The 24,097-nt window shown below is 49.6% G+C and overlaps 3 protein-coding genes across 5 annotated transcripts; 2 read left to right on the top strand and 1 right to left on the bottom strand.

Annotated features, from left to right (window-relative positions):
* Positions 1-5,692: 5,692 nt before the first annotated feature.
* Positions 5,693-11,064, bottom strand: RETREG2 (reticulophagy regulator family member 2). The gene is made up of 9 exons (XM_063101335.1): positions 10,618-11,064; positions 10,217-10,323; positions 9,481-9,511; positions 8,980-9,115; positions 8,484-8,568; positions 8,036-8,179; positions 7,782-7,876; positions 7,469-7,604; positions 5,693-7,218 (listed from the first exon to the last, which is right to left on the bottom strand). Exons 1-9 carry the CDS (start codon positions 10,890-10,892, stop codon positions 6,596-6,598), a joined length of 1,632 nt encoding a protein of 543 aa, XP_062957405.1. The 5' UTR covers positions 10,893-11,064; the 3' UTR covers positions 5,693-6,595.
* CNPPD1 (cyclin Pas1/PHO80 domain containing 1) lies at positions 11,063-17,137 on the top strand. 3 transcript variants are annotated; one of them, XM_063101354.1, is made up of 9 exons: positions 11,063-11,473; positions 12,298-12,385; positions 12,834-12,942; positions 13,470-13,551; positions 13,713-13,833; positions 13,920-14,048; positions 15,063-15,124; positions 15,564-15,681; positions 15,913-17,137. In XM_063101354.1, the coding sequence occupies exons 2-9, from the start codon at positions 12,317-12,319 to the stop codon at positions 16,453-16,455; spliced, it is 1,233 nt and encodes a 410-aa protein (XP_062957424.1). In that variant the 5' UTR covers positions 11,063-11,473; positions 12,298-12,316; the 3' UTR covers positions 16,456-17,137. The 3 variants fall into 3 exon arrangements, with proteins under 3 accessions (XP_062957424.1, XP_062957415.1, XP_062957432.1); XM_063101345.1 differs by having other exon boundaries at positions 11,063-11,492; XM_063101362.1 differs by lacking the exon at positions 11,063-11,473 and having other exon boundaries at positions 12,051-12,385.
* Positions 17,138-18,491: 1,354 nt separating this feature from the next.
* Positions 18,492-23,351, top strand: SLC23A3 (solute carrier family 23 member 3). The gene is given in 15 exon segments (XM_063086569.1): positions 18,492-18,644; positions 18,783-18,904; positions 18,906-18,938; positions 19,050-19,147; positions 19,361-19,434; positions 19,640-19,680; positions 19,682-19,837; positions 20,151-20,274; positions 20,427-20,499; positions 20,502-20,540; positions 21,548-21,801; positions 22,014-22,099; positions 22,331-22,362; positions 22,869-22,964; positions 23,059-23,351. Coding segments are annotated over 15 exon segments (1,674 nt in total).
* Positions 23,352-24,097: the final 746 nt, after the last annotated feature.

The raw sequence follows: 24,097 nt of genomic DNA, 5'->3' as shown, positions 1-24,097 counted from the left end.
GTGGAGCCCATATGAATGGGATTAATGATTTCATAAGAGTAGTGAGGGAGCTGTTTGTCCCTTTTGCCCTTCTGCCATGTGAGGACACAGCATTCCTCCCCTTTGGAGGACACAGCAACAAGGCTTCATCTTGGAAGCAAAGACTAGGCCCTCACCAGACACCAGATCCACTGGCATCTTAATCTTGGGCTTCTCAGCCTCCATAATTCTGAGTAATAAATATCTATTTATAATTTACACAGTCTCAAGGGATTTTTTGTTTGTTTGTTTTTTGTTTTTGTTTTTGTTTTTTTGCAGTTGTCCAGTACAGTGATGAAACCCTGGATTTTGGTGTTATCAGCACCATTCTCTAACCAACTGAGCTAACCGGCCAGCCCTATTTTGTTATAGCAGCATGAATGAACTAAGACAGGAGAACATAAACATACACACCATAGCAAGCACAATGTATATACAGAAATGTGTACAGGTGAATGAATTTTTATACTTGAAAAACAAAAAATATGCAGATTCTTTCAACTTATCTGTTTCTGCAGAGCCACAAATCATTTTTTCAGACAAGTACTAACAGATGTAATTGGATTTTTTTTTTTTTTTTTTTTTTTTTTTTTTTAAAAGATGACCGGTAAGGGGATCTTAACCCTTGACTTGGTGTTGTGAGCACCACGCTCAGCCAGTGAGCGAACCGGCCATCCGTATATGGGATCCGAACCCGGGGCCTTGGTGTTCCCAGCACCACACTCTCCCGAGTGAGCCACGGGCCGGCCCTGTAATTGGATTTTTGATCAAAATATTTAGTTAGAGTCTAAATAGTTTGGTCAGAATTGTTTCTCAAATAATATGATAATTTGATGCAATCCAGAAGATCAAGGTACTTGGACAATTGTACCTTAAACTTAGAAAACATTTAGCTCCAAACCCAGTAAATGTAAACCTCCAGATCTAGATCGTTTGCACTACCTTTAACCTAGTACAAAAACAAAGAACTCACAAGTCTATCTGTGGATTATTTTAACTTAGATACTATCCACTCTAGAACAATAACAAACGAACAAAGGCAAGATATTTACCATAAGCAGACATGTATCAATAACCAAACTCTGTTTACACTGGCTATTTGCAAAGTCAGAATTGGTTACTCTAGTGCACTAATTCAGTTTAGCCCAGCATATATTTATTGAGCATCTACTGTGTGCCAGGCACTATGCCAGGCTTTGGGGCTATTCAGATGAATAAGGCAGCCTCTGCCCTCAAGAATAAGCAGTATAGTGGAGGCTTTCCCTATACACATATACCCATATACCCTATATACACATACTTATATGAGTATGAAGATTCTGTGTAGTATGTGGAAAAACACAAAAATGCCCAAGATGCTGCAGGAACACTAGGAGAGGAGAACTGATATGGGGGGCAGTGATATGGGATATCAGGGGAGGTTTGTAGATGGGGTGTGGCCCGAAGCACATCTTAAAAGCCAAACAAGGCATTTGCCAAATGGCAGGATAGGGTGCATATGTGTGTGTGTAGAGCAGGGGAGGGCAATGCAGCTGAGCTGTTTGGGGTTTGTTTGTTTTTTTAAAGATGACCGGTAAGGGGATCTTAACCCTTGACTTGCTGTTGTCAGCACCACACTCTCCCAAGTGAGCTAACCAGCCATCCCTATATAGGGATCTGAACTCATGGCCTTGGTGTTATCAATACCACACTCTCCCAAGTGAGCCACAGGCCGGCCCTTGTTTGGGGTTTGTTGTCGCTGCAGTGTAAAGAGCAAGACACAAGGAGAGTCACCAGCAGAGACCAAAAAAAAAGAAGAGGAATTCTCTCTCCACAAAGCCCATTCCAGAGTGACAGAAGCAGCATCTGCTCTATGACAATATTGGGGGACCTGAACATACATCTCAGCATTGGACAGATCATCTAGGCAACAAATCAACAGAGTAATCATTATTCTTTCAGAAGAAAGAAGAAATCTAGGGTAATTAGAGGGGGAGGGGAGGAGAGGGGGAGAGTTTGGACAAGGGGCATAAATAAGTACAATTTGTAACAATATGTTAATAATATTGATTTGATCAACATATGTCAATGTTGAACCCCCAAAATAGGTATAATCAACTATGATTCAATAAAAATAAAAAATAAAAAATTCAGAGACAGAAGTAGATTAGGTTACCAGAAAAGGGGGGTGGGGGGGCGGGAATAATGAAAAATTATTGTTAATGGGTACAGAGTTTATGTTAAGGATGATGGAAAAGTTTTAGAAACAGAGGTAGTGGTTGTGAGTGTAATTAATTCCACATAATTGTATGTTTAAAAATGCTTAAAATAGCAATTCTTATATGTTTTAACGCAATAAAAAATTAGAGCAAGACTGGGCAGGGTCCAATCTCAGAAGACTTCTTAACCATATCAGGGAGCTTGAATCTGTTTTTTTTTTTTTTTTTTTTGATGGCTGGTACAGGGATCCGAACCCTTGGTCTTGGTGTTACAAGATCATGCTCTAACCAACTGAGCTAACCAACCAGCCCAAATTTGTATTTTAATATAATCTAGCCACTTTCCTGAGTGTGAATTTCAGGTAAGGACAAGAATGTGGGCAGCGAAACTGTTGAAATGGGCCAGGTGAGAGATGAGGAGGGTGTGAGTCAGGGCTGTGATGGAGGTGACAGAGGCAAGAGATAATTAAGACATGAAATTGGCAGAAACTGATGATCAACTGGGATGAGAGAGAAGTAGGCTTTCATAGTCAGTGGTGCCAGCAAGCAAGATGGAAAATACAGAAAAAACTTACTGTTTGGGGTAGGTGGGGAACTGAGTGCAGAATGGAAAAAGGATGTGTTCAGCTTTTGACATGTTGAGCAGAAGGCACCCATGGGACATTCAAATGGAGATGCCTAGTTGGAAGTTCTGGGAAAGGAGCTGAGCTAAGATTTAGAAGTCATCAGCATAAGAGTGGGAACTAAATGGGTAAATGTGTGAAATTGCCCAAGATGAGTGAGCAGAGTGCAAAGAAAAACAAGCCAGTGCCACAATGAAATATCAACATTTAAGAGAGCAGATGGAGGAAGAGAAGTCCGAGCATACTTTAGTTGAACACTAAAAGCAGAACAACATGGTGATTATGTTGTCCTTCCATGGTGGAATTATCGATTCTAAGAATCACTGCCCTTGATAGTTGTACTTTAAAAGATCATTTAGGGGCTGGCCCGTGCTCACTTGGGAGAGTGTGTTGCTGATAACACCAAGGCCACAGGTTCGAATCCCTATATAGGGATGGCTGGTTCACTCACTCAGGACAGTGTGGTGCTGACAACACCAAGTCAAGGGTTAAGATCCCCTTACCGGTCATCTTTAAAAAAAAAAAAAAAATCACTTAAATCTACTGTTTTGCAAATATCTCTTGACCAGAAAACTAAATTCTACCTAGCACTATTATCAGTCAAACTCAATTCAAAGATCTGATTTCTGCCCTCTCAAGTCCTACAGACAAATCTTCAAAGTTTGAAGGCAGCTGATGTGACCCAAGTCAGCTCTCTCTTCTTTGACTGAACATACCCAATTCCTTCACCATTTCCTCATATGACAATTTTCAGCCTTCATCTCTAGCCATCTTTTCCTGGGCACACTGCAAGTTGTCAATTCATCCAGAAGCATATCAAGCTATCCTCTGGTAGTATTCTAACTCATGCACAGTACACTAGAAGTATTACCTTTCTTATCTTGGAGACTACCTTTCTATTAATGCAGCCTAAAATTAAATTAAGTTTACGAGCAGCCACATTATACTATTCACTGCTTGAATACATTGCTGACTGAAGTGCACTGCCCCCTCCAACATAGACATGTAGCCAACTCTTCTCCCCCCGCTGACCACTGCCTGTACTTCTACAGTTAATTTTTGTTTAGCCTAGTTGTAGGTTTCATATTTCTGCTCATTTTTATTTTATTCATATGAAAAGCTTTCTTCCTGTCCTTTTCGTCATGGAGCACAAGATGGTCAGGACACCTGATAATAGAAAAAAAATCATAAACATGTAGCAACCATCATCATCAACCAGGGTGAATGTTAAGAATGGACCATCATGGAATCCCAAAACTATAGGGAATGTTTTGATCCAGCTATAGGCTTTTGGTTCTATCCTCAACTGCAGGTTTAACAATGAAATGGATTAAAGGTGGGGCATGCAGGCATATGGCAGCCACTGTCTGATTGGTTAATTCTATTTTTCTCTAATTGCCTGTTTGTTGATTAGAACTGTTTTTTCATTCTCTTCTGAAATCTCTACAAGATTAAAAGTTCATGTTCCTTCAAGGCCCACAGGACAGAGCCTAAGTCAACCCTGAAAGACTGTCTCAGGCAAACATGAAATAAATGGAAAAATTCTCACTTAGGAGAGATGTGGCATAGAAGTCAACCTCAGATAGGTAGCACTACCATATGGCACCTCCACCTGAAGGCTGAGGACAGGAACCCATAAACTAGGCCATCTGTTCAGTTCTGGACTTTTCTTCTTCAAAGAGGAGGGATTGCCATGAGTCCGCTCCTTATGAAGCCAAGATATTTGATTGGTTTTACTGTAGTTCCCATATCCTTGAGCATCTTCCTATTTGTGTCCCATTAATGGACAGGGGCTTACCGTTCAAGTGCATTTGCTGGAGCCACACTGCTTGGGTTTGGATCCCAGCTCTACCATTTATCGGGCCTTGTGGCCTTCAGGAAAGTTAACCTGTCTGTAAAATGAAGTTAGTAAAAGTACATATCGCAAAGGCTGGCCTGTGGCTCACTTAGGAGAGCGTGGTGCTGACACCAACAAGTCAAGGAAGGGTTAAGATCCCCTTACCAGTCATCTTCTAAATAAATAAATGAATAAATAAATAAATAAAAGTATACATCGCAGAGTTAAGGAAAAACATTTTTGTGGCTGGCCAGTACAGGGATCCAAACCCTTGACCCTGGTGTGATCGGCACCATGCTGTAACAAAGTGAGTTATAAACATGTTAACACACATAAATGACTTAGAACAGTGCCAAGTATATATGCATTTAATGTGTTAGGTGTTATTTCTTTAGTGTTCATTGGCCTGAAATCATTTTTTTTTTTTTTTTTTTAAAAGATGACCAGTAAGGGGATCTCAACCCTTGGCTTGGTGTTGTCAGCACCACGCTCAGCCAGTGAGCAAACCAGCCATCCCTATATAGGATCCGAACCCATGGCCTTGGTGTTATCAGCACTGCATTCTACCGAGTGAGCCACGGGCCGGCCTCTGAAATCAGTTCTGATACAGGTATAGGTTCTCTACTGCTAGTTTGGCCTCCCCAGCATACATCAGGGCTGAGTGAGTTGTTAGCATGTAGGTGGGTGAAGACTTCTTAAAGACAGTGTTAAGGTTATAGGCAACATGGTAGAAAACGATTGTATGGTGCCACATTTCTATTGATTGGGAAGACAAGGCAATTTCCTCCTGCACACTTTATTCACACATGCTAAATCTCACTAAACATACAGCACTGTCAGGGTGGATGGCCAAGGGGAAGTGAGTGTTGTCAGAGTAATCCTTACTTCTGGCCTTGTGTTGCACCAAGGCAAATAGGCAGGAGCAAGATTGGGGTGAAGGGGATAAAAGTGAGTAGGGGCAAGCACAGAGTGGAGGCAGCTCGCAGTGAGGCAGGCAGGCAGGCAGGCAGCAGCAGTTCTAGCCAATCAACACTTTATTTTTCCAGTCACCACCTGCACAGATGTTATGTCCACTTTCTGAACCTAGTAGAGGGTCCCACTGCACTTGGACCACCCAGGGCCCACAGGAGGTTTCTTTCTTCCCCATACGACTGTAAGGAAGCCTTTCATCTCAACAAGACAGAGGACATACTCACCAACCTCAAGGCTGGCACCTATGCTGTGGGATCCCTGCTTTCTTCCCGCACCATGAAAGGCCAGGCTGAATTAGGGCAAGGGTACAGTGGAGGTTACACAGGCTACTGTGACCTAAGTGTGTCACTACTGGCCTGACCCACCCCCCTCAATTTACTCTTTACCTCTCAGACCAGGAGCCTCTCTAAAGCTTAGCCAGTTCCTGCTGGGCAGGAGGAGTTGACAAAGGGTGGGGATTGAGCTACTAAAGACAGGAAACAGCAGAGAAATAAAGCAGAGAGTACAGGACAGGAGAGGAAAATTATAAAGTGCCTGAACTAAACAACCAAGTAGGATATGAGGGCAGAGCAGCACAGGTCCCTGAGGATAGGAGGAAAAAGGGCTAGACCACCAGAGCTTGGGGCATAGTGGAATGAGAATAGGGATGAGGCAGGGAGGCAAGTGTAGGCTGTAGGAAGGACTTCCTTAGCCCTCTTCACATCCACTAACCCAAGTTGAAAATTATTTACAAACTTAAAACCAGTCCTAGGAACAGGTGCTGCACCCGGCCTGGGACAGCAAGCAGGCAGGCAGGCAGGCAGGCAGGCAGACAGAGGTGGACTGGCTACCATCTGACAGCCAGCTTCCCTACACATTGCGCCTTCCCAGAGTAGTAGGGAAAGGGGGAAACAGCAACGCCCCTAGCCAGGAAGCCCTACTGTGCCTGCAGCTCCTTCCCCCATGGCTCATGGCTCTGCCATGGCCTGAGCCTCTTGGTCTGACTGTACCAGAGAATGGGTGTCGGACACCAGGAGTGGAGGGGGTGGTGCATCAGGGGGCTTTGGGGGTGTCTCTGGCTCCAAGCCAAGCTCTGCATTCAGCTGCTCCAGCTCCCCCTGATCCAGCAACTCAAAGTCCTCAGTGGTGAGTGCCTCTTCTTCCTCAGGGGCAGGCAGGGGCTGGGGTGAGTCCTGGGGAAGAGGTGGGAGCACGGAGGGGAAGGGGACTGGGTCACTTTCAGCAAGGCAAAGTGGGGGTGACAGGGTGCTGGGCGGAGCAGTGAGGTCACCACTCACTGCCTCTAGGCTCAGCATCTCCATTGGTCTTCCAGGGGAGCACTTCACTCCATCTGGGGGGGACCCTGCCCCATTGAAGTGTGTGTTCACAAAGTGAAGGGGGGATGAGAGCCGAAGCAAGGTTTCCTTGGCTGCCATGTCTTCCTCTTCCTCCAAGTCCAGAGCTTGCCTTGAGAGGGCCTGAGGGGGACCCAGCAGGTCTTCAGGAAGGGCCAACTCTGCCTCCTCTCCCTCCCCCAGCTCCCGGCTCAGGGCCTCCTCCGGCTCACTAGGCAGACTCTGCTGGTCCAAATCTGTGCAGAAAACAAAAAGTTAGGAATGGGCCTACTGCTGTGATGGGCCACAACAGTCAATCAGTTCAGTTATGATAACTAAAGACATGGAACTTTGAGCCAGGCTTTAGGTGTCAAGGTCTCTCAGGAGCTTAGAGTAGAATTACAGGATCAGTTCCCCACAGAAAACGTTTATGGAGGGCCAGAAAGCACAACCAGCATCCCACAACAGGGAACAGGAAGATCAGGAGAGGCAAAGGGCTCCCCATACCCTCAGAGACATCAGTCAGTTGCGGAGTTGTAGCCCGGGATACAGAAAAGCCTCCACTCTCCAAGATAGAAGCCTCTTCATCTGAAAGCTCTGAGTCTGTAATGGCCAAGGCCAGTGCTGTTTTCTTCACATCCACCTGCAGGAGAACCACGATGAATAACAGGTGAGGAGATAAGAGAACAAATTTTCCAGGAGCACCCCCCCCCCCAAAAAAAAACCTCTGGCTCCCACCCACTTGAGAGATGGCAGATCTAAAGCAAATAGATTCTCCCCTAGCCTTCTATTTGACATCCCCACCTCCCCTGGACCTCACCACTGGGGAGAAGCCAGCCAGCTCTGCCTCGCTTTCACTCTCTGTCTCTGCTAATGGCTCATCACCTCCTGGGGGTGCGCTCTTCCCTTGCCGCTCTAGAGAAGCAAGAGCAATAGAACAGTGACCAACAGGGACAATGATATGGGACAGACATGGCCAAAGAACTGGAGATCTAAATTCCAGGGCATTTCACAAACCATAAGCCAAGGCCCTCCTTGGCATTTTCACCCTCCTCGGTTAAGGAAGCCACTTACTCCTCTTGTCGTGTTTGTGATGCAGGGCATCAGCTTCTGCCTTCATGCTGTAGTCCAGCTGCATGAGCAGGGGCTCAAGGCGTGTGTACATCCTCTGGATCAACTCATGATAAACCACCAGGGGCCACAGCAGGATACTCAGCACTATAGGTTAGAAAGCCCACTGAGAGCTCCCTATGTCATTTCCTGAGGGCTCTTATTCAACTAGTCCCTAAATAGGAAGGGCTGAAGGCAAATGAAATTGTTTCCCAAGGCTGTGCCAACCTGTTCCCTCCACATCCACTGCCCTCCTCCCAGGATGACTCTTCCACTGTTACTAACACTACAGCATTCCTAGAAATCACTACAAATTGGTAACTGAGTGAGAGCACTGTCTTCCCTCTGAGTCAGTCTAAGGAAAGAGAAAAAGGAGAGGGCTTTGGGAAGGGAAGGACTACACCCTACTCACGGACTATGTAGGAAATCATAATTCCTGGAACATAGTGTCCCAGCACTGCCAGCACAGCACAGCCAGAGCACACTCGAGCACAGAACTGCAAAGGAGAGCACAGAGTCTAAGAAGAACAGTGGGCTGAGATATGCCCGCTCATCTGGGTAAGAAACTACTGCTCAGCAGATGGAAGGAAAATATGTGCACTAGGAATGCGATGATCCAGTCTAGGCAAGTAGTGCCCAAGACCACCAACTCAGGAGATTTGCAGCAGACACTATCAAACACTGTTCTGCCTTGACAGAAGACAGTGACAGAACATCAGGAGCTTATTCCCTGAAGAGAGGCCTGCTTCTTGTATCAGGGACTGGCTGTCAATGTTGCCTCAAGAAAGCACCCAGGCCTCTTTCTTTACGGTCTCCAACCAGGGAGTTCACATCACTCCTTCCCCCCATCCTTCCACTGCTACTCCCCTATGGGGCAGGGAACTATTATATCACATAGGAGAGATTACCTGAGCTGGATTCTGCCTCTTGTACTGCAGCAGTTCCTGCAGGTGAATCTGGAAGGTGAGCCAGCTCTCAGCCAGGTATCTGCACAACTCAGGCACACTGAGCAGGTGCGGCCGGGCGCCTGACCCCGCGCCCTCACTGGGGAGACATAACATTATCCCTGGAGGCCTCAGACACCACCTTCCTAGGCACTCAAATCCCTCTGAGAATGCCAATAAGATCTTTAGCCTAAGGAAGCAGACAACCCCACCTCCCAAAAGGAGGCTATCCTGGGAAGCGAAGCCCAGAGCACCCAACCCTTTGCCCCAAAAGGAGCAGGCACACAAACACACCTATATAGGAGCCTAGGACCAAGCAAACTCCATGGATTGCTACCAGTCCATTCACTACGCTGGGGCCTGTGCCTGCAGAAGCTGCAGCACTGCCCTACTCCATGGTGACATCGGCACCAGCAAACAAGACAGGATTTGGGCATTTGTCTTCAAGAGATGGCCTGCACTCACCCGTCAGAGTGTGGCTCCTCTGGAGATGATGCTATAGATAGAAGAGGAGGACAAATTATTGAGTGGTAGGGGCCCAGGAAGACACTCCCAAAGCAGAAATAGTTGCCCCTTCTCTGCAGTGCTAGAGCACTTTCTTCTGTACCAATGGCAAGAAGTATTACATGCTATTGTTTATCTGTCTTTAACCTTTAACCTTTTCAAACACAGAAACATCTCATTCATATTTATATCCCAAACAACTCACACACAGCCTGGAAACTAGGTGCTCCAAAATGTTAACTAAGTAATATAGTTAAGAAAAGCTACAACGCACTAATAATTACGCACCTTCTATCATCCAAAAACTACCATGAGCATGTAACATGCATTAACTCATTTAACCCTCACATCCCTATGAAGTAAATTCTATCGTGTCTGTTTCACAGATAAGGAAACTGAAATAGAGATTGAGCGACTTTCACGAGGTCACATACATGGTAAGTAAGAGAGTAGGGAACCCAGGCGATCTGGCTGCAGACTCCACAATCTTAACCATTACATACACAGTAACATTAATTTTGGGAAATGGGAATTCTCTTTTCAGGCAATTTCCTAAAATGGGGTGGAGGCGGGGTAGTGTGCCTGGGACGCAGGTGGCCTGCTCTACATTCCTTTCACTATTCAGACCCACCCAGCAGAGTCAGGCACAAAGCCAGTGCACAATGGGTTCTTCCTGAATGAGTGAAGAAACACTCACCTGAAACGTCAGGGAGGAAGCGAGGCTGCCAGAGATCCAGCAGAAAATAGGCCAAAAGTGAGATGCTGAGTAGGAAGAACGGCCGGAGGGACGACGAAGACAGCAACCTTAGGGAGAGACAGGTACCTCAGCGGTGAGTGGGTGAGAGGCTCCTCCATCCATCTCAAACGCGGAAAAGAGCCCCCTGATGGGGGAATGGCACCTCTAGGCCTAACTATCGACCCAGAGACAGAGGGATGGGGCTGCCTTTCCATTTTGAAGTTGGACGTCAACCTTCAAAAACTGGGGGATGGGCCATTCCCCAGGCCGAGTGACAACCTAGACACGGGAATGGTACTCCCGGTCTCCCGCCCCCGCTCTCCCGCGCAGCTCGGTCCCGCCCCCTCCTCCGCGGCCGTTACCAGAAGAGGCCGTTGAGCGCGGCCGCTGTGACCAGGCTGTGCAGCGGCTTCTCCCACACCAGCAGCCGCTGCGCTGCCGCCAGCACGGCCTCCCAGCCGCGGAGCCGCAGCCACAGCGTCGTGGCTAGGCGTCCTACTGCCTCGGCCGTGGCCGCCTCCTCCTCCGCCTCGCCGGTGGCCTCACCCATGCCTAGGCTCAGACCGAGGCCGAGGCTCAGGCCCAGCCCCGGTCCCCCACCCACGCCGATGTTACCACCGCCACCGTCGCTCGCCATAGCCCCGCCGCAGCCGCCGCCCGAGCCCGCGAGGAGCCAGGGCTGCCGGGCCGCCGCCGGGGGCGCGTCAGGCTGATGGGGGCGCACGCCGAGGAGAGCAGAGGCTGCGGACAGGCATCACGTGACGGCGGAGCGACGAGCCCATCACGTGACGGGGCCTAACCGCTGGGAAGAGGCTCGCGCATGCGCGCAGGAGGCTGCCGGTGACCCTGCTCCTACGTAGGTGCTGTTTGTGGCTGCCGAAGTCGCTGCGCGGGGTCGGGTCCGGCTTTAGGCGGTTCTTCCCGTTTTCTTCTCGTATCCCCGATGTGATCCCTACTGGAGGAGCAGGAAGTGGGCTCCCAGACGCCCAGTGTCCTCGGCAGGATCTGCTTGGGAAGGGCGGCGGCCGTCCCATTACTCAGCCCTCGACGCACTGGTCCGGCCAGTGCACTCCCCTCAGCGGGTCAACAAACACCAGCGCGTGACTCGACAGACACGAAAACAGCTGAACTTACTCAGAAAAGTTGTTCCTTCCACATTTCCTTCTGTAAACTTTTTTCGCGCGTAGAAAGAAGCTCCTTCCTCCCCAGCCCTCGAGCGTAAGATTGGGGGCGGGAGGTGAGCTTAAAAATAATATCTTGTTTAGATGCTGCTTACTTTTGGGGATAAGTGTTAACACCATTTTCTGAGGCATTGTATTCCTTGGAGATAATTTGATTTCGGTAGTAACCCTACAAAATACGTATATAATTAGGTTTAAAGTTTCGAACTCTAGTAAAAGATTTACAGCGAAAAGTAAGGTTCCACCTTGTCCGCTGTTCGCTCAGCGGTAAGTTTCTTGTGTCCTGCTATGTACATTGCACCGTGTGTACCTCCCTTTCTAAAGAAACCACTGGGAGCAACTCGCTATTCTGCGTCTCGTCTTATTCATGTTAGCAACTGCCTGGCTTGTTTCTTCTCAGGGCGGCGTGGGGTTCCCTAGGAACTGTCTCCATTTCTCAGACGAGGGTCCCTGGGGCTCAGCTCAGCTCTGTGACTTGGCCCGGCTCAGAGAGACGCGGAGGTCGGGGCGGGAGGCTGGGCGGAGCAGGAGGCAGGAAGTGCCAGGGGCTGACTCGCCCGCGACACCCCCGCGGCTTGTAAACGCGGGGCAGACGCGGACCTGGCAGAGTACACGCCTCGAAGCCGGGTCTCTTCTGTCCGCGCGGCGAGCACCGCGCCCAACACCAGCGCCCGGGACCTCTACCCCGCGCCGCTCCCGGAGCGGAACAGGAAGAGGCGCCCGCCTGCCGGGTCCCGCCTGCCGCCGCCGGCGCGAGGGGAGGGGGCTGCGAGGGCGGTGGCCCGCATCGGCAGGTGGACAGGCGAACGGGGACCGGTCGGGGCCCCCTTACAACTCCTTCCGTCTCTTTCCCCTTCGCAGGGCGGCGACTGGCGGCACGATGGACCTGGCTGGGCTCCTACTGGACGAAGAAGGCGCCTTCTCCCTCACCGGCTTCCAGGACTTCACGGTGAGCGCGCGGCCCGCCCTTTCCTCCCCCGTCTCCCGGCGCGTGGAGGCAGGACTCTGGGCGCTCCCCTCCGGGTCCGAGTGGGGCCGTGAGCTCGCCTGACTGCCATGCCCGGGACTGGGCTGCTTGCGCTCGAGCAATGCTTACTGGAGGCCCTGGCCGCTTGGGCCCTGAGGAAGAGCCGTAGGAATGGGGGCAGGAGTGGCCAGACCCGGGGCTCTCTCGGAGAGACTCTCCTGGGGAGCCCTCGGTGGGGGGTGGGGAGTATTCCTCGCCCTGTGGACCAGGCTGCCACTGGCACACAATTCAGGGAACGCGGGACTGGGTCGGGCACGGGCCCCACTGGCAGTGAGGCGGGCCTGCCGCTCGGCCCCGCCTTCAAGTCTGGAGCCAGAATCTCCATCATACCCTTCCCTGCCCTTCACCCTCCTCCATCCCCCTGTTTCAGTTCCTCCCGGGACACCAGAAGCTGAGTGCCCGGATCCGAAAGAGACTCTACTATGGCTGGGACTGGGAAGCCGACTGTAGCCTGGAGGAGCTTTCCAGCCCTGTGGCAGGTTAGGCAGTGTTGAGTGATCAGGCAAGTGAGCAGCATTAAAATGGGGTTGTCAGCAGTCACCAAAATGACTTAAGGTTTACTCCGTGAGCTGCATTGTCTCTTCGTAGTTTGTTCGCTGGTACTTGGTTCAGGAACGCAGATTACGTTTCACTTTATTTCAGTCCAAGTGAGTAAAAAACGATGGTATCTCATAAATCTAAATCACTCTCGATTTGTCTACCAGAAATTTAATTTTCCAAGGATATCCATGCATATTTTTCAGATGAACAGTGAAAGACAAATCTGGATAATTTCAAGTGACAGGGAAGTAAGCCTTCCTGCTGGAAGAAGCTAAAATTCAAACTTGGGATAGGTTTTTTGTCTCAGCATGGGAGAATTTGATCTCTATTTTGTTACTATGGTCCTGTCTCCAAGGCCTCAGATAATGTAGATCTGGGTCTGCTGCTGATAGCAGTGGGGATTGGTGGTGGTGGTGGTGGTGGTGGGAGGTGTTTGCTTACTCTGCCTTCCTTTTGACCCTTGTAGACATTGCTGTGGAACTGCTCCAGAAGGCAGCCCCCAGCCCTATTCGCCGACTCCAGAAGAAATATGTAGCTCATGTGTCCCGGTGAGCCTGGAATTGGCAAGAATAGGATGAGAGTGGTTGGGCCCTGGAGAGAGAGAGGAATGGTTATTTCTAAAGAGGTGTCAAGACAGGGATGAGCTTCATAAGAGTTGCAAGGGCTGAAGGACTCTTGGGTTTAATTACTGATCCTTTCCATCTCCCAGGGAGGCATGCATCTCCCCATGTGCTATGATGCTAGCTCTGGTGTACATTGAGCGGCTCCGGCACCGAAACCCAGACTACCTACAGCATGTGTCATCATCTGACCTGTTCCTGATCTCCATGGTAAGACGCCCCCTCCCCTTCATCTCTGTAATGAGCCAAGAGCCCAGTGTGAGCTCTGCTGACACCACTGTGTGGTTCCTCTGCAGATGGTGGCCAGTAAGTACCTCTATGATGAAGGGGAAGAAGAAGAGGTCTTCAATGATGAATGGGGAGCTGCTGGGGGTGTGGCCGTGCCTACTCTCAATGCCCTGGAGAGGGGCTTCCTGAGTGCCATGGTAAGTAGCTGTTCTCTCTCTTGCTCTGTTCTCCAGGCTCATCTTTACCTTCCTTTCATCCTTTGTTTTCTCTCAGCCTTTCGTCGTTTCTTTTCTCTTCCTGCCTGTCCTCCTTGTGCCTTTTTGTTAGTGTCTTCCCTTCTTATCCTTCAGAACTTATCACAGCTTTTGGAGGTTTCTGGAGCAATGAGGCCAGGGAGTGGAGCATTTCCTCCTCTTGTCTATTCTCCCAGGGCCCCACAGGGTACACCCTGAGTCAGAGCTTATCCTGCTGGACTCTGAGTATTTGCTCCCAAACTTTCTCTGACCTGAGACTCTGAGCTCTCTGTGGGCATGGACCATTTTCAGGGTTACTTTCTCCTTTTCCCGTTTATGGAGGGTATAATGTGGAGCCAGGTCAGTGGTGATGAGGTGAGGTAATACGTGTATTAGTCCTTTCTGTGTTGCTATAACAGAATGCCTAAGACTGGGTGATTTATAAAGAAAAATGAAATTTACTGCTTATAGTTTCTAAGAGTGGGAAGTCCAAAGTCTATCCAGTGATGGTGACAGCGACCCAGGGGTCTCACATTGCAAGACAGTGGAAGCAGAGAGAGTAGAGGTAGCAAGAGAGACAGACTGACTCTCCTCTTTTAAAGCCCTCAGAACCATGCCCTTGACCACCATTTTTATCCATTCACTACTGTACAATCCTACAATCTAATCACCTCTTTAAGGCTCCACTTTTCAATTACCTTAATAGAATTTCCCACCCTCTTAACAGTCACAGTGGGGGCTAAGATTCTAATACATAAAACTCCAGGGACACAAATCAAGCTTCAGAGAGTTTTTGGGGGACATAATTCAATCCACTACAATATGTAAAAGCTCTTGGGACTGTACCTGGCACACAGTAGGTGTCAAAGTAAATGTTAGACACAGTGGTGGTGGTAGTTGCTGCTGCAGCTCTTTTATTAAATGACTGTGGCTCATATCCGAGTCTGGTTTGGTGCCCTTGTCTCTTTTTACCCACAGGATTGGCGTCTCTACACTGACCCTCGGGAGATCTTTGAGGTGCTGAGCTGGCTGGAGAGCTGGTAGGTTCTAGGAGTTGAGAACTCGAGGAATTTGGGATATGAGGCCTAAGTCATAGGAGCTAGAGATGAGACAAGAGAGAGAATTGCCCAAGATTGTGGTCTCAAGTCCTGTTTGCTCTCTCTTAATCACCGTTGGGAGGGTGGGAACAGCTTATTTAAAATACAGGTCTTGGGCTGACCAGTTAGCTCAGCTGGTTAGAGTGTGGTGTTGATAACACCAGGGTCAAGGGTGTAGATCCTCCTATCAGCCAGCTACAGAAAAATAAATAAATAAAGTACAGTCTTGGTTTCCCCTTCAGTTTCTAGTTCAGCAGGTAGCCTAGGAATCTGTACATTAAACAAGCTCCCTGGTGTTTTCTGGTGAGTCCTGCAGGGTATGAGGGGGCTACTGGGCTTGCTGCAGGAGTTGCAGACTCTGTCTTTTCTTTCCTTTCACTAGCGTGGCTGAGCAACAGGGACAGCGGCGGGGCTGGTACACCTACACAGACTTGTGTGTGCTGCTGGAGCAGCCAACCTGGCAGCTGGCCCTGGGTTCTCTGTGCCAGCAACTGGTAAAGGTGAGGAAGGGTTAGGAAGGATGGGAGCTTGAGCAAGTTGGTGTGTAAGGTGGGATGTTAAGCTAATGTCGAAAGGCCAAAGGCTCAGGAAATAGGGTTTCAGAGTAGTTGGGTAGGGTGGGGCGCAAATGGCTATAGAGAGCTCCAATCTGAACACAAGTTTCAATAGACAAAGGGGGTGAATGTGTTAAAGATAGTCAGCAGTCTTCTTTCTTACCTTCTTTCCTGCAGCTGTCCTGCCTGTTAGCTATGGCATACGTGAGCAGCGTGGCCTTGGCTGTGGCATCGGCGGCTGTAATACACCAGTCCTTGGGGCTGTCCTGCAGCCCCCCACCTGGCCCCCCTGACCTTGGATTGGCCTCCAGGTGCCTCTTGGAGCCCTGCATACCTTCTCCCGTCTTACCGTGCCTGCTATCTGCTAATGTCTCCAGCTGCCCAGAACGAGACGTAGGGCTGCGTTCGCTCTGGGGCAGTCTTCTGGCCTCACTGACTCCCCCACCATTGCCTCCACCAGATCCCCTTGCTCCTCCCACTCATCTCCATAACTGCCCCCTTTGCCAGAGGTTCCGGAGAGACTCCCCAACCTGCCATGCCTGCCACCACCCCAACCATACAGTCTCCACTGGGCCTCCCAGTCCCTGGTACCATACCCATGGCCTGGCTCCACCCTGGCCCTGGAGCCCTGTGCTCCCTCCACTCCCCCAGCCCCAGCAGTGTTCCCTTTTCAGTGTCATGGAGCTTGCCCGCCTCAAGTCTTTCATTTTTCCAGGCTAGGGAGGGCTCTGAGGAGTACATTAAGAGTATTTGGGAATCCCTGAGAACCCAAAGGAGCAATGCTTGATTTAGATCCTCTCTACCTCTCTGGGTCCTTGGCTGGTCCCCCGTCCTCCTGGGTAAGATTTTAAGGGTTTGTAGGGCAGAAGGACTGAAGGTCCTTCACTCTCCTAGACCTCAGTGCCTGGCTGCTTGCCCAGGGTGCTGGTGGTGCCAAGGAAAGCTTCAGCTCAGTTACCAGGGGCACATCAGATGGACAGAGAAGCCTCCATCTCTCTGCCTCCCCTGGACTTTTCTAGACTTTTGATTTTGAGTTCCTAGGATGGAAGGGTAAAGGTAGAAGATGGAGGAAGGAGATGTTGACATGGGCCTGTGTGATGTCCCTGAGGCAGGAGAGCCCAGAACTGATGGGGCTCAGGTGAGAGCTACTGAGAGAAGACTGGGTGAGGGGAAACCTCCACACCCATCCCTTGGATGTAGACTAATGGATCCAAGGACTGCTGGGACCTTCAAACCTTGACCTTTTGTCTTCCACCCTTCTCTTAGTGCCCTGCTCCTAGGCTTTCCTCTCTTCTGGTTCCTCTCCCGGTGTTCTCTTTTCAGGCCTCTCTGGCCACCACTTTGTATCTGGGTTTTTCATGCTTTTGTAGAACTGAGGTTTCAATAAACATTTTCAGTTGCATGGCCTGGACTTTTCCTTCTACGGCAGCCCTTGAAGATTTTTCCTCCCCATGTTTGCCTTTCAAGCCTCCCTACTTCCTGATTCTGTCATCTTGCAAACCATTTTCTCTGAGCCCCATTTCAAAACTTCCCTATTATTTGATGGTAGTCATAGGCTCCCTTTTCAAACTTCCCCTTGTCCCTGCTCCCAGCACCATGGGGCCCTAGTGCTGCTTGACTTGGAGTGTCATGGAACACAAATGGTGACTGTCCCATGCCTGTCTGTTGCATGTTCTGGGTGAGCACCACCCTTGTGGATCCTGAAGCACATCTCCTGGAGAGGGGCAGGCTGTGTATTCAGCAAATGAACTCCTTGAGGCCAGGCCCCGAGGACGCTTCTCTCTGTCCTGACCTCACTGGTTTGACACATGGTGACACATAGTTGGTCTGACACATAGTCACTCCAAGGCTGGGTCATCACTGGAAGAAGGAAAACAGTTTGGGCAGCTGGACTGAGGGCATTTGGTACTGCTGAAGATCATCCATAGTAGGGACGGTAATGCCCCCTAGGGGGCATTTTGGAAACTAATGGGTCATTTTATAGCTTTTGCGTATTTTGAAAAAGGCTCAGTTTGCTAGGAACTCATCTATGATAAACTAATTTGTTCAGCACTTTACCAAGAGTTTGTTCACCATTTTGATAAACCAGGTCACCAATATCAGCACTGCTTGTCATATCTGAGTTGCCACCAAAGCCCCAGTAGCAAGGTTCACAGCAATTCTACATATGGTTGTGGGGTCTGGACTACCGTGTAGTCTTCCAGTTCACGTAGTGAAATATGTGTTATAAACTACTTTATTTCTTCTTTGCAGTGAGGATATTATATGGAGTTGTGGTCATTATGTGTAGTGTAGGATATATTATACATGTTTCATTTTGAGGTAGTCCCGGGGGCTTGGTCCTGAAAGGGTTGATAATTGTGGATCGAATAGTGATGGTCCCAAATGGTGGTGGTGGTGGTGATGAGAGGGAATACAATGTGCAAAACCTCCCAGGTTATTTTGATAGGTCATCTCCCCACCCTTCCTATCCTACTTTCAGAGACTGGTCTAGGAGCTGGAGGTTTGGATGAAGATTCTTGGGGTAGGGGTCCAAAACTCAGCTCCCCAGTTAATGGCTGATGGAATTTGCACAAGGGCTGGGCAAAGGTGAAAGGGTATGTCCTGCCCGAAATTCCTCATCTCTTTGCTCCACTTCGTTGACACTCCCACCCCTCTCCACCCCAGGCAACTAACTTCACCCAAACTTTGACCTATTACTCTCTCCACTTAACTCTGGCCCAGGGCAACCAAGACAAGACATAAGGCAGAGCAGTATGAGCTGATCACTCCCCTATCCCATCCAACTCCAACCTGTGGGCTCCCAGGATGCCCGGGTGCAGCCTGCTCTCCAGAATCCTTCCTCTCACTCTTGGGCCTCTCTGTGTGGGCCTCCCTCCTGGGGCTTCAGCTGTCTTCTGGCTCTGCAGGTAGGAGGCAGAGGTGCAGGAGTTGGTGCTGGCTCAAAGAGGAGTTTGGGGGGAGTAGGTGTGGCCTGCGAAACCCTCTGGAAATAGGTATTTTTGCCTATTTCTGAAGACTGCCCCTCCCCATTCCTCTACCTGCAGCATATCTTGGTCCTGGCTTCTCTGCTTTGTGCTTCCTACTTGTTCCTTCTTTGCAGTCTCCCTCCAGGAGGACTCTCATACTCCCCTTCTCAGCTCCTAGCCTCCAGCTTCTTTTCATGTGGTGTCTACCATCCTGCAAACTTGGATGGGCAGCAGGTGAGGAAACCCCTTGGAGAGAGGGGTAGGATCCTGGGGTGTAGAAGAGGCTTGGGGTATCCTGTTGGGGGCCACATGTTTCCAGGCTTGCTGGGGCTGCTGTTCCTACAGGTTGCCTCTTGTCTAGTCTCCATCCTTAGAGTTCCTTATCCCTGCTCTGGTGCTGACCAGCCAGAATCTACCCCTGGCCATCCAGACACCTGGAAACTGTGAGAATAGAGCAAGGGGAAGGGGCAAGGGTGGAGTTGGGTGCTCATTTGAGCATATAGGTGTAAGTGGGTGCAGGATTGAGATTAGGTAGTGGTAGGACTGCTGGGCACTGTAGGGGTCCTGGAGCTGTGCTAGGTACCAGCTAGGACAGTACAACATTGGGTCTCCATCCCATTTACCGTTCTCCTCTCTGTGCCCCAAACTTCTCCCAGCATCTCTTGTACTGCACCTGTGTAGGGGGCCTGGCTGTCATTGCCTGGAGCTCTGGAACACTTCTCTCTGAGAGGTGAGTACTTGGGTATGTGAAGCAGAAGGTCTAAGGGTGGTTCTGGGCTTGGAGAGGCTTTTGTTTCCATTATGCAGGGACTGAGATGCTCTGGGGGAAGGAGTTTGGGGGGAAACCCGTCCCCGGAATTAGTTAGGAAATCCAGGCTGAGGTCAATTTGACTGAGCAGAATGTTTTCTCTCCATCCTCTTCTCCTTTCCACCAGGTGTCTGGGGCAGTGATGGTGTCTGGGCTGCTGCAGGGAACACGGGCTTTCAGGGGGTCCTGGCTATGTGTTTCCCCACTGTGGGCCCCTGGTGCTGGCTCCCAGCCTGGTTGTGGCAGGGCTCTCTGTGCACAGCGAGGTGGCCCAGTTCTGCTCCTCTCACTGGGGCTTACCTTTGCTATACTTGAGTCTTGAGAGGTGTGGGAGGGTGCCCGGTGGAGTGTGTGGGACCAGGGGAGGACTCAGCTGCTGGCCCTGTCAGATTCAGCAGCCACCTGAGTAGGGGCACACTTTTTAGATGTGGAATCCAAGACTTTTCCTTGATTCATCTAGTCTCCCTGGCTTTCACTCTGTTTTCTGCTGTTTCCCAAGGTGCCTTCCTACTCTTCCATAGGGGTTTCTTCTCTTTTCTTCTTCTACCCTTTTATGGTATTCTGCCCACTCCCACCACCATTACCACCCCTCAGGATGTCTGCTGCCTCTTGCTCCTTAAGCTCCTTTTCTCTCCTAGGCTTATCCTGCTCGTGATGGTCTATTCTCAGCACCTGGGCTCCTGCTAGGTGCCCCCATGCCCCTGGAGGCCAGCTGCAGCATCTCCATCTCACACTCACTTCTCTGCCTTCTGGCTCCTCTTGGTACATGGGGTCTGGGCAGGGGCGGTCGATGTTAGAAGGGCTGGCATAGAATGCTCACTTGGCCCCTACCTTTGGCTTCTGCCCAGCCCTTCAAGTCTGGCTCAGAAGGTTCTGGGGGAGGGGTTCTTTTCTGTCTCAGTCTTAACCCTCAGGTGCTGATCCCTGTGGCCTGTGTGTGGATCATCTCTGCCCTTCTGGGTCTCAGCATTATCCCCCTGGAGCTATGTGCCCCACCAAGGCACCGTGGTTTGGGCTGCCTCACCCAGGTAGGTTTTCTCCTAGTCCTCTATCCTCTTGCTGAAATAAAGGTATCTGTTTCTCTGAACTCAAGATTTAATGAATTGCATTTCTGAGTTAAATCCTGTTTTCTCAAAACACACAGGAGAGAGAAATTGCCAATCTGAGGGGCAACTCCAGCTCTTCACCACTGGTGTTTTATTTGGGTCAGTGATGAGACAGACACATACAGTTTCTGCAAGCCCCACCTCTCACTACTCATACTCCTTACCCAATGTACACATTTTTGTTACCAACTCCTATAGACATTTGAATTGGTGACCCATGTAGAAAGATTGTTTTTGAGGCATTGTATGTGAGATTTGCTCATTCATCAATTTAACAAGGGTCTGTTGAGTGCTGATTATGTGCTAGGCATGTGGTAAGGGACAGAGTGATGAACATAGAGACATAGTACCTGCTTTTACGGAGCTTACAGTCCATTGGAGAATACAGATGCTAAATAGTCACTCAAGTAAATGTAAAATTACCATTGTGGTAAGTGTAACCAAGGGGAGATACATTGTGTGATGAGAGCTTATAATGGGGAATTTGACTATCAGGGAGCTCATGAAAGGTTTTCTTGAGTATCTGATTGTTGAGCTGAGATGTGAGAGGTGAGTAGGAGCTAACTGGACAAAGGCAGAAGAGAAGAGCATTCTAGGTGAAGAAGACAGCATATGCAAAGGCCCTGTGGTGGCTGGGAGCACAGCAAGTACAAGGGCCTAAGACAAGGCCAGTATGTCTGAATGAAGTAAGTGAGGTGGAGTATGGTGGAAGAGGAGGCTGGAGAGAGAGGATAGGGTCAGGTCAAAGCAGACTTGTAGACCATGGTAAAGGGATCGGTCTTTCTCCTTAGAGTTCAGTGGTTCTGCCCCCAAGACATTATCTTTGAAGACATTGGAGCATCTAGGATTCTTGTAGCACAGGCTGTTGGAGATAGGGGGATGCTGTAGACTTGAGTCTGATTCTAAGGCTGCTCCTTCTCCTTCCCCAGGTGAGTGGGACTGGCCCTTGCTGACACCTAGGGCTTTGGTGGCAGGCATCTCCATGGACTTGGCAGCTTCCACCAGCTCCCTGGACTGCTACACCCTATGTGTCAGGTTGCTGCATTTGCCTCCTCCACCTCCGCATGCCTGCAGTAGAGGGCTGGGCCTTGAGGGGCTGAGCATTGTGCTGGCTGGGCTGCTGGGAAGCACGATGGGCACTGCATCCAACTTCTCCAATGTGGGCACAGTGAATCTTACCCAGGTATGTGGACCTGAGACAGGGACAAGGCCAGGGGTAGGGGAGAAAGCTGGAGGTACAGGAGAGAGAAGAGAATTCACACTGGTTGATTGCTAGCTCTGCCCAGCACTCAAGCACTTCACATCAATGATCTCACCTAGCAAGGTGCCTAGATGAGGCAAGGAGCTGGGAGTGTGAAGACAACAAATCACCACTGAACTCCTTCTGTGCATCAGGTGCTGTACCAAGGCTGGGGTTCCAGTGAAGAACAAGTGAGAAAAAGTCCTCATACTGGGGACTTCATGCTGGCAGAGGCTGACAAGTGAAGAAAAAGGGTAAATACAGTAATTTCAGAAAGTGATAGGTGCAATTAAGAAAACGAAGCAGGTAGCAGCTGAGTAAAGGTGGCAGGTTTAGATAGAACGGTCAGGGATGTTTCTTGGAAGGATAGCATTTGGGTTGGAATCCAAATGATTAGAAGGAGCCTGCCAGGCAAAGACCTGGAACAGTCCAAGGAGGTGGCTGTGATTTCTAGTGTCTCTTCTTTACGTAGACTGGATCTCGAGCAATGGTTCTCAACTAGGGGTGATTTTGCCCTACAGGGGACATTTGTTAATGTCTGGAAGTTTTTTTGGCTGTTAGAAATGGGGGAAGGGGGGACTGTTATCGGCATTTAGTGCGTAGGGAGATGCTGCCAAACATCCTACGATGCACAGGACAGCCCCCCACAACGAAGAATTATCGGGTCTAAAATGTCAGTAGTACTAAGATTGAGAACACCCAGGGTAGAGCATAGAAGGTAAGAAGTGGAGATAGGGTTGGGGCTTTTATTACTCAACTTTCCAGAGAAAGGGAGCCTGGAACAGTCAAAGTCTATCTGGAGGGTGTGTGGATGCTCAGAAGATAGGTGTTGAGCAGCAATCCTGTGGGAAGGGCCCGGGTGGGAAATGAAGAATAAAAGGACAAAGGAGATGGAATGACAATTCAGAAAGATCTTAATCCCAGACGTAGTATTAGGTTTAGAAGGATAAGACTCCCTGGTCTTGGATAAAATCAGAATTCTGTTCCTGCCTGGCCCCAAACCCTTGTAGGCTGGAGCCCCTTGGATGTGTTATTGCGCTTGCTGCTGAGAGAGCCCATCTTCTTGGCTGGACTCTTGAGCTTCCTCCTAGAGAATACTATTCCTGGTAAGTTAAGGCCAGGCCCTAGCCGCCTGGGAAGTGGTCAGGGAGTCAGCACTCCCTGGGTTGGGCAATAGCCTGACCAATCTCTCTTTTGTAGGCACACGGCTTGAGCGAGGCCTAGGTCAAGAGCTGCCATCCTCTTTTGCTGCCCCAAAGGCTCAAATGCCTCAGATGTCCAGACACAAGGCTGCTCAAGAGTATGGGCTTCCTTTCCCCATCCAAAACCTGTGTCCCTGCATCCCCCAACCCCTCCGTTGCCTCTGCCCACTGCCTGAAGACCCTGGGGATGAGGAAGAAGGACCCTTTGAGCTAGGAGAGATGGCAGACCTGCTGCCTGGCTCTGGAGAGCCATGCACTGCATCTAGCAGAGGAGGGCTTAGATCCCAGTAATTAATTACCAGGAGTCTTAGTTCTTCCCTGGTTAGTTTAACTGTAACTTCTAGCTTGCTGGTGAATCAATTCCCAGGTTCTACTTTCTCCTGGTGGGGGGGGGGGGGCGGGGAGGGAGGGAGAGAGAGAGAGAGAGAGAGTGTGTGTGTGTGTGTGTGTGTGTGTGTGTGTGTGTGTGTGTGTGTGTGTGTGAATCCATGGGCCCACCTAGAGGTCCCATTTCCTAATAGGGTGGGTTGCCTTTCTTTCTCTTAATTAGGCCTAACTGTTCCACAGCAGGGTCCATGGTTTAGTGAGCCCATGAATAAATGAATGTGGACTATCAATATCACTTGAACCCCAGCATTCACTTAAATATTTGAGTGCCTCCCATGTGCAAGGTCCTAGAACAACAGATACGGATAATACAGGGTTCCTGACCTCTCAAGGCTTTTACAGTTTTAAAAAACCTATGCAATTACTAACTAAAGTGCAGAGAAGAAGGCAGTGTGTAATAAAGATTAAAATAATGCTGTGGGAGCAAAGAGGAAGGAACAATTTTGATTGAGAGTAATGGGAAAGGCTTTATGAAAGCAGAAGCAGAAGGTGGCCTTGTCAAGTGAAGAGAATTTTTGGTTTCGGAAAACAGATAGGGGGAATTTTTCAGGCTCAGGGATCCAACTTGAGCAAAACCATGATATGTATAGAGTGCAAGATGAGTTGAGGGGTGTCAAGTTTCTCAGCGGTGATGGAGCGTTAAGTATAGG

Source organism: Cynocephalus volans, chromosome 1 (genome assembly GCF_027409185.1).
Source record: "Cynocephalus volans isolate mCynVol1 chromosome 1, mCynVol1.pri, whole genome shotgun sequence".
Lineage (NCBI taxonomy): Eukaryota > Metazoa > Chordata > Mammalia > Dermoptera > Cynocephalidae > Cynocephalus > Cynocephalus volans.
This window is presented reverse-complemented; position numbering and strand designations above follow the sequence as displayed.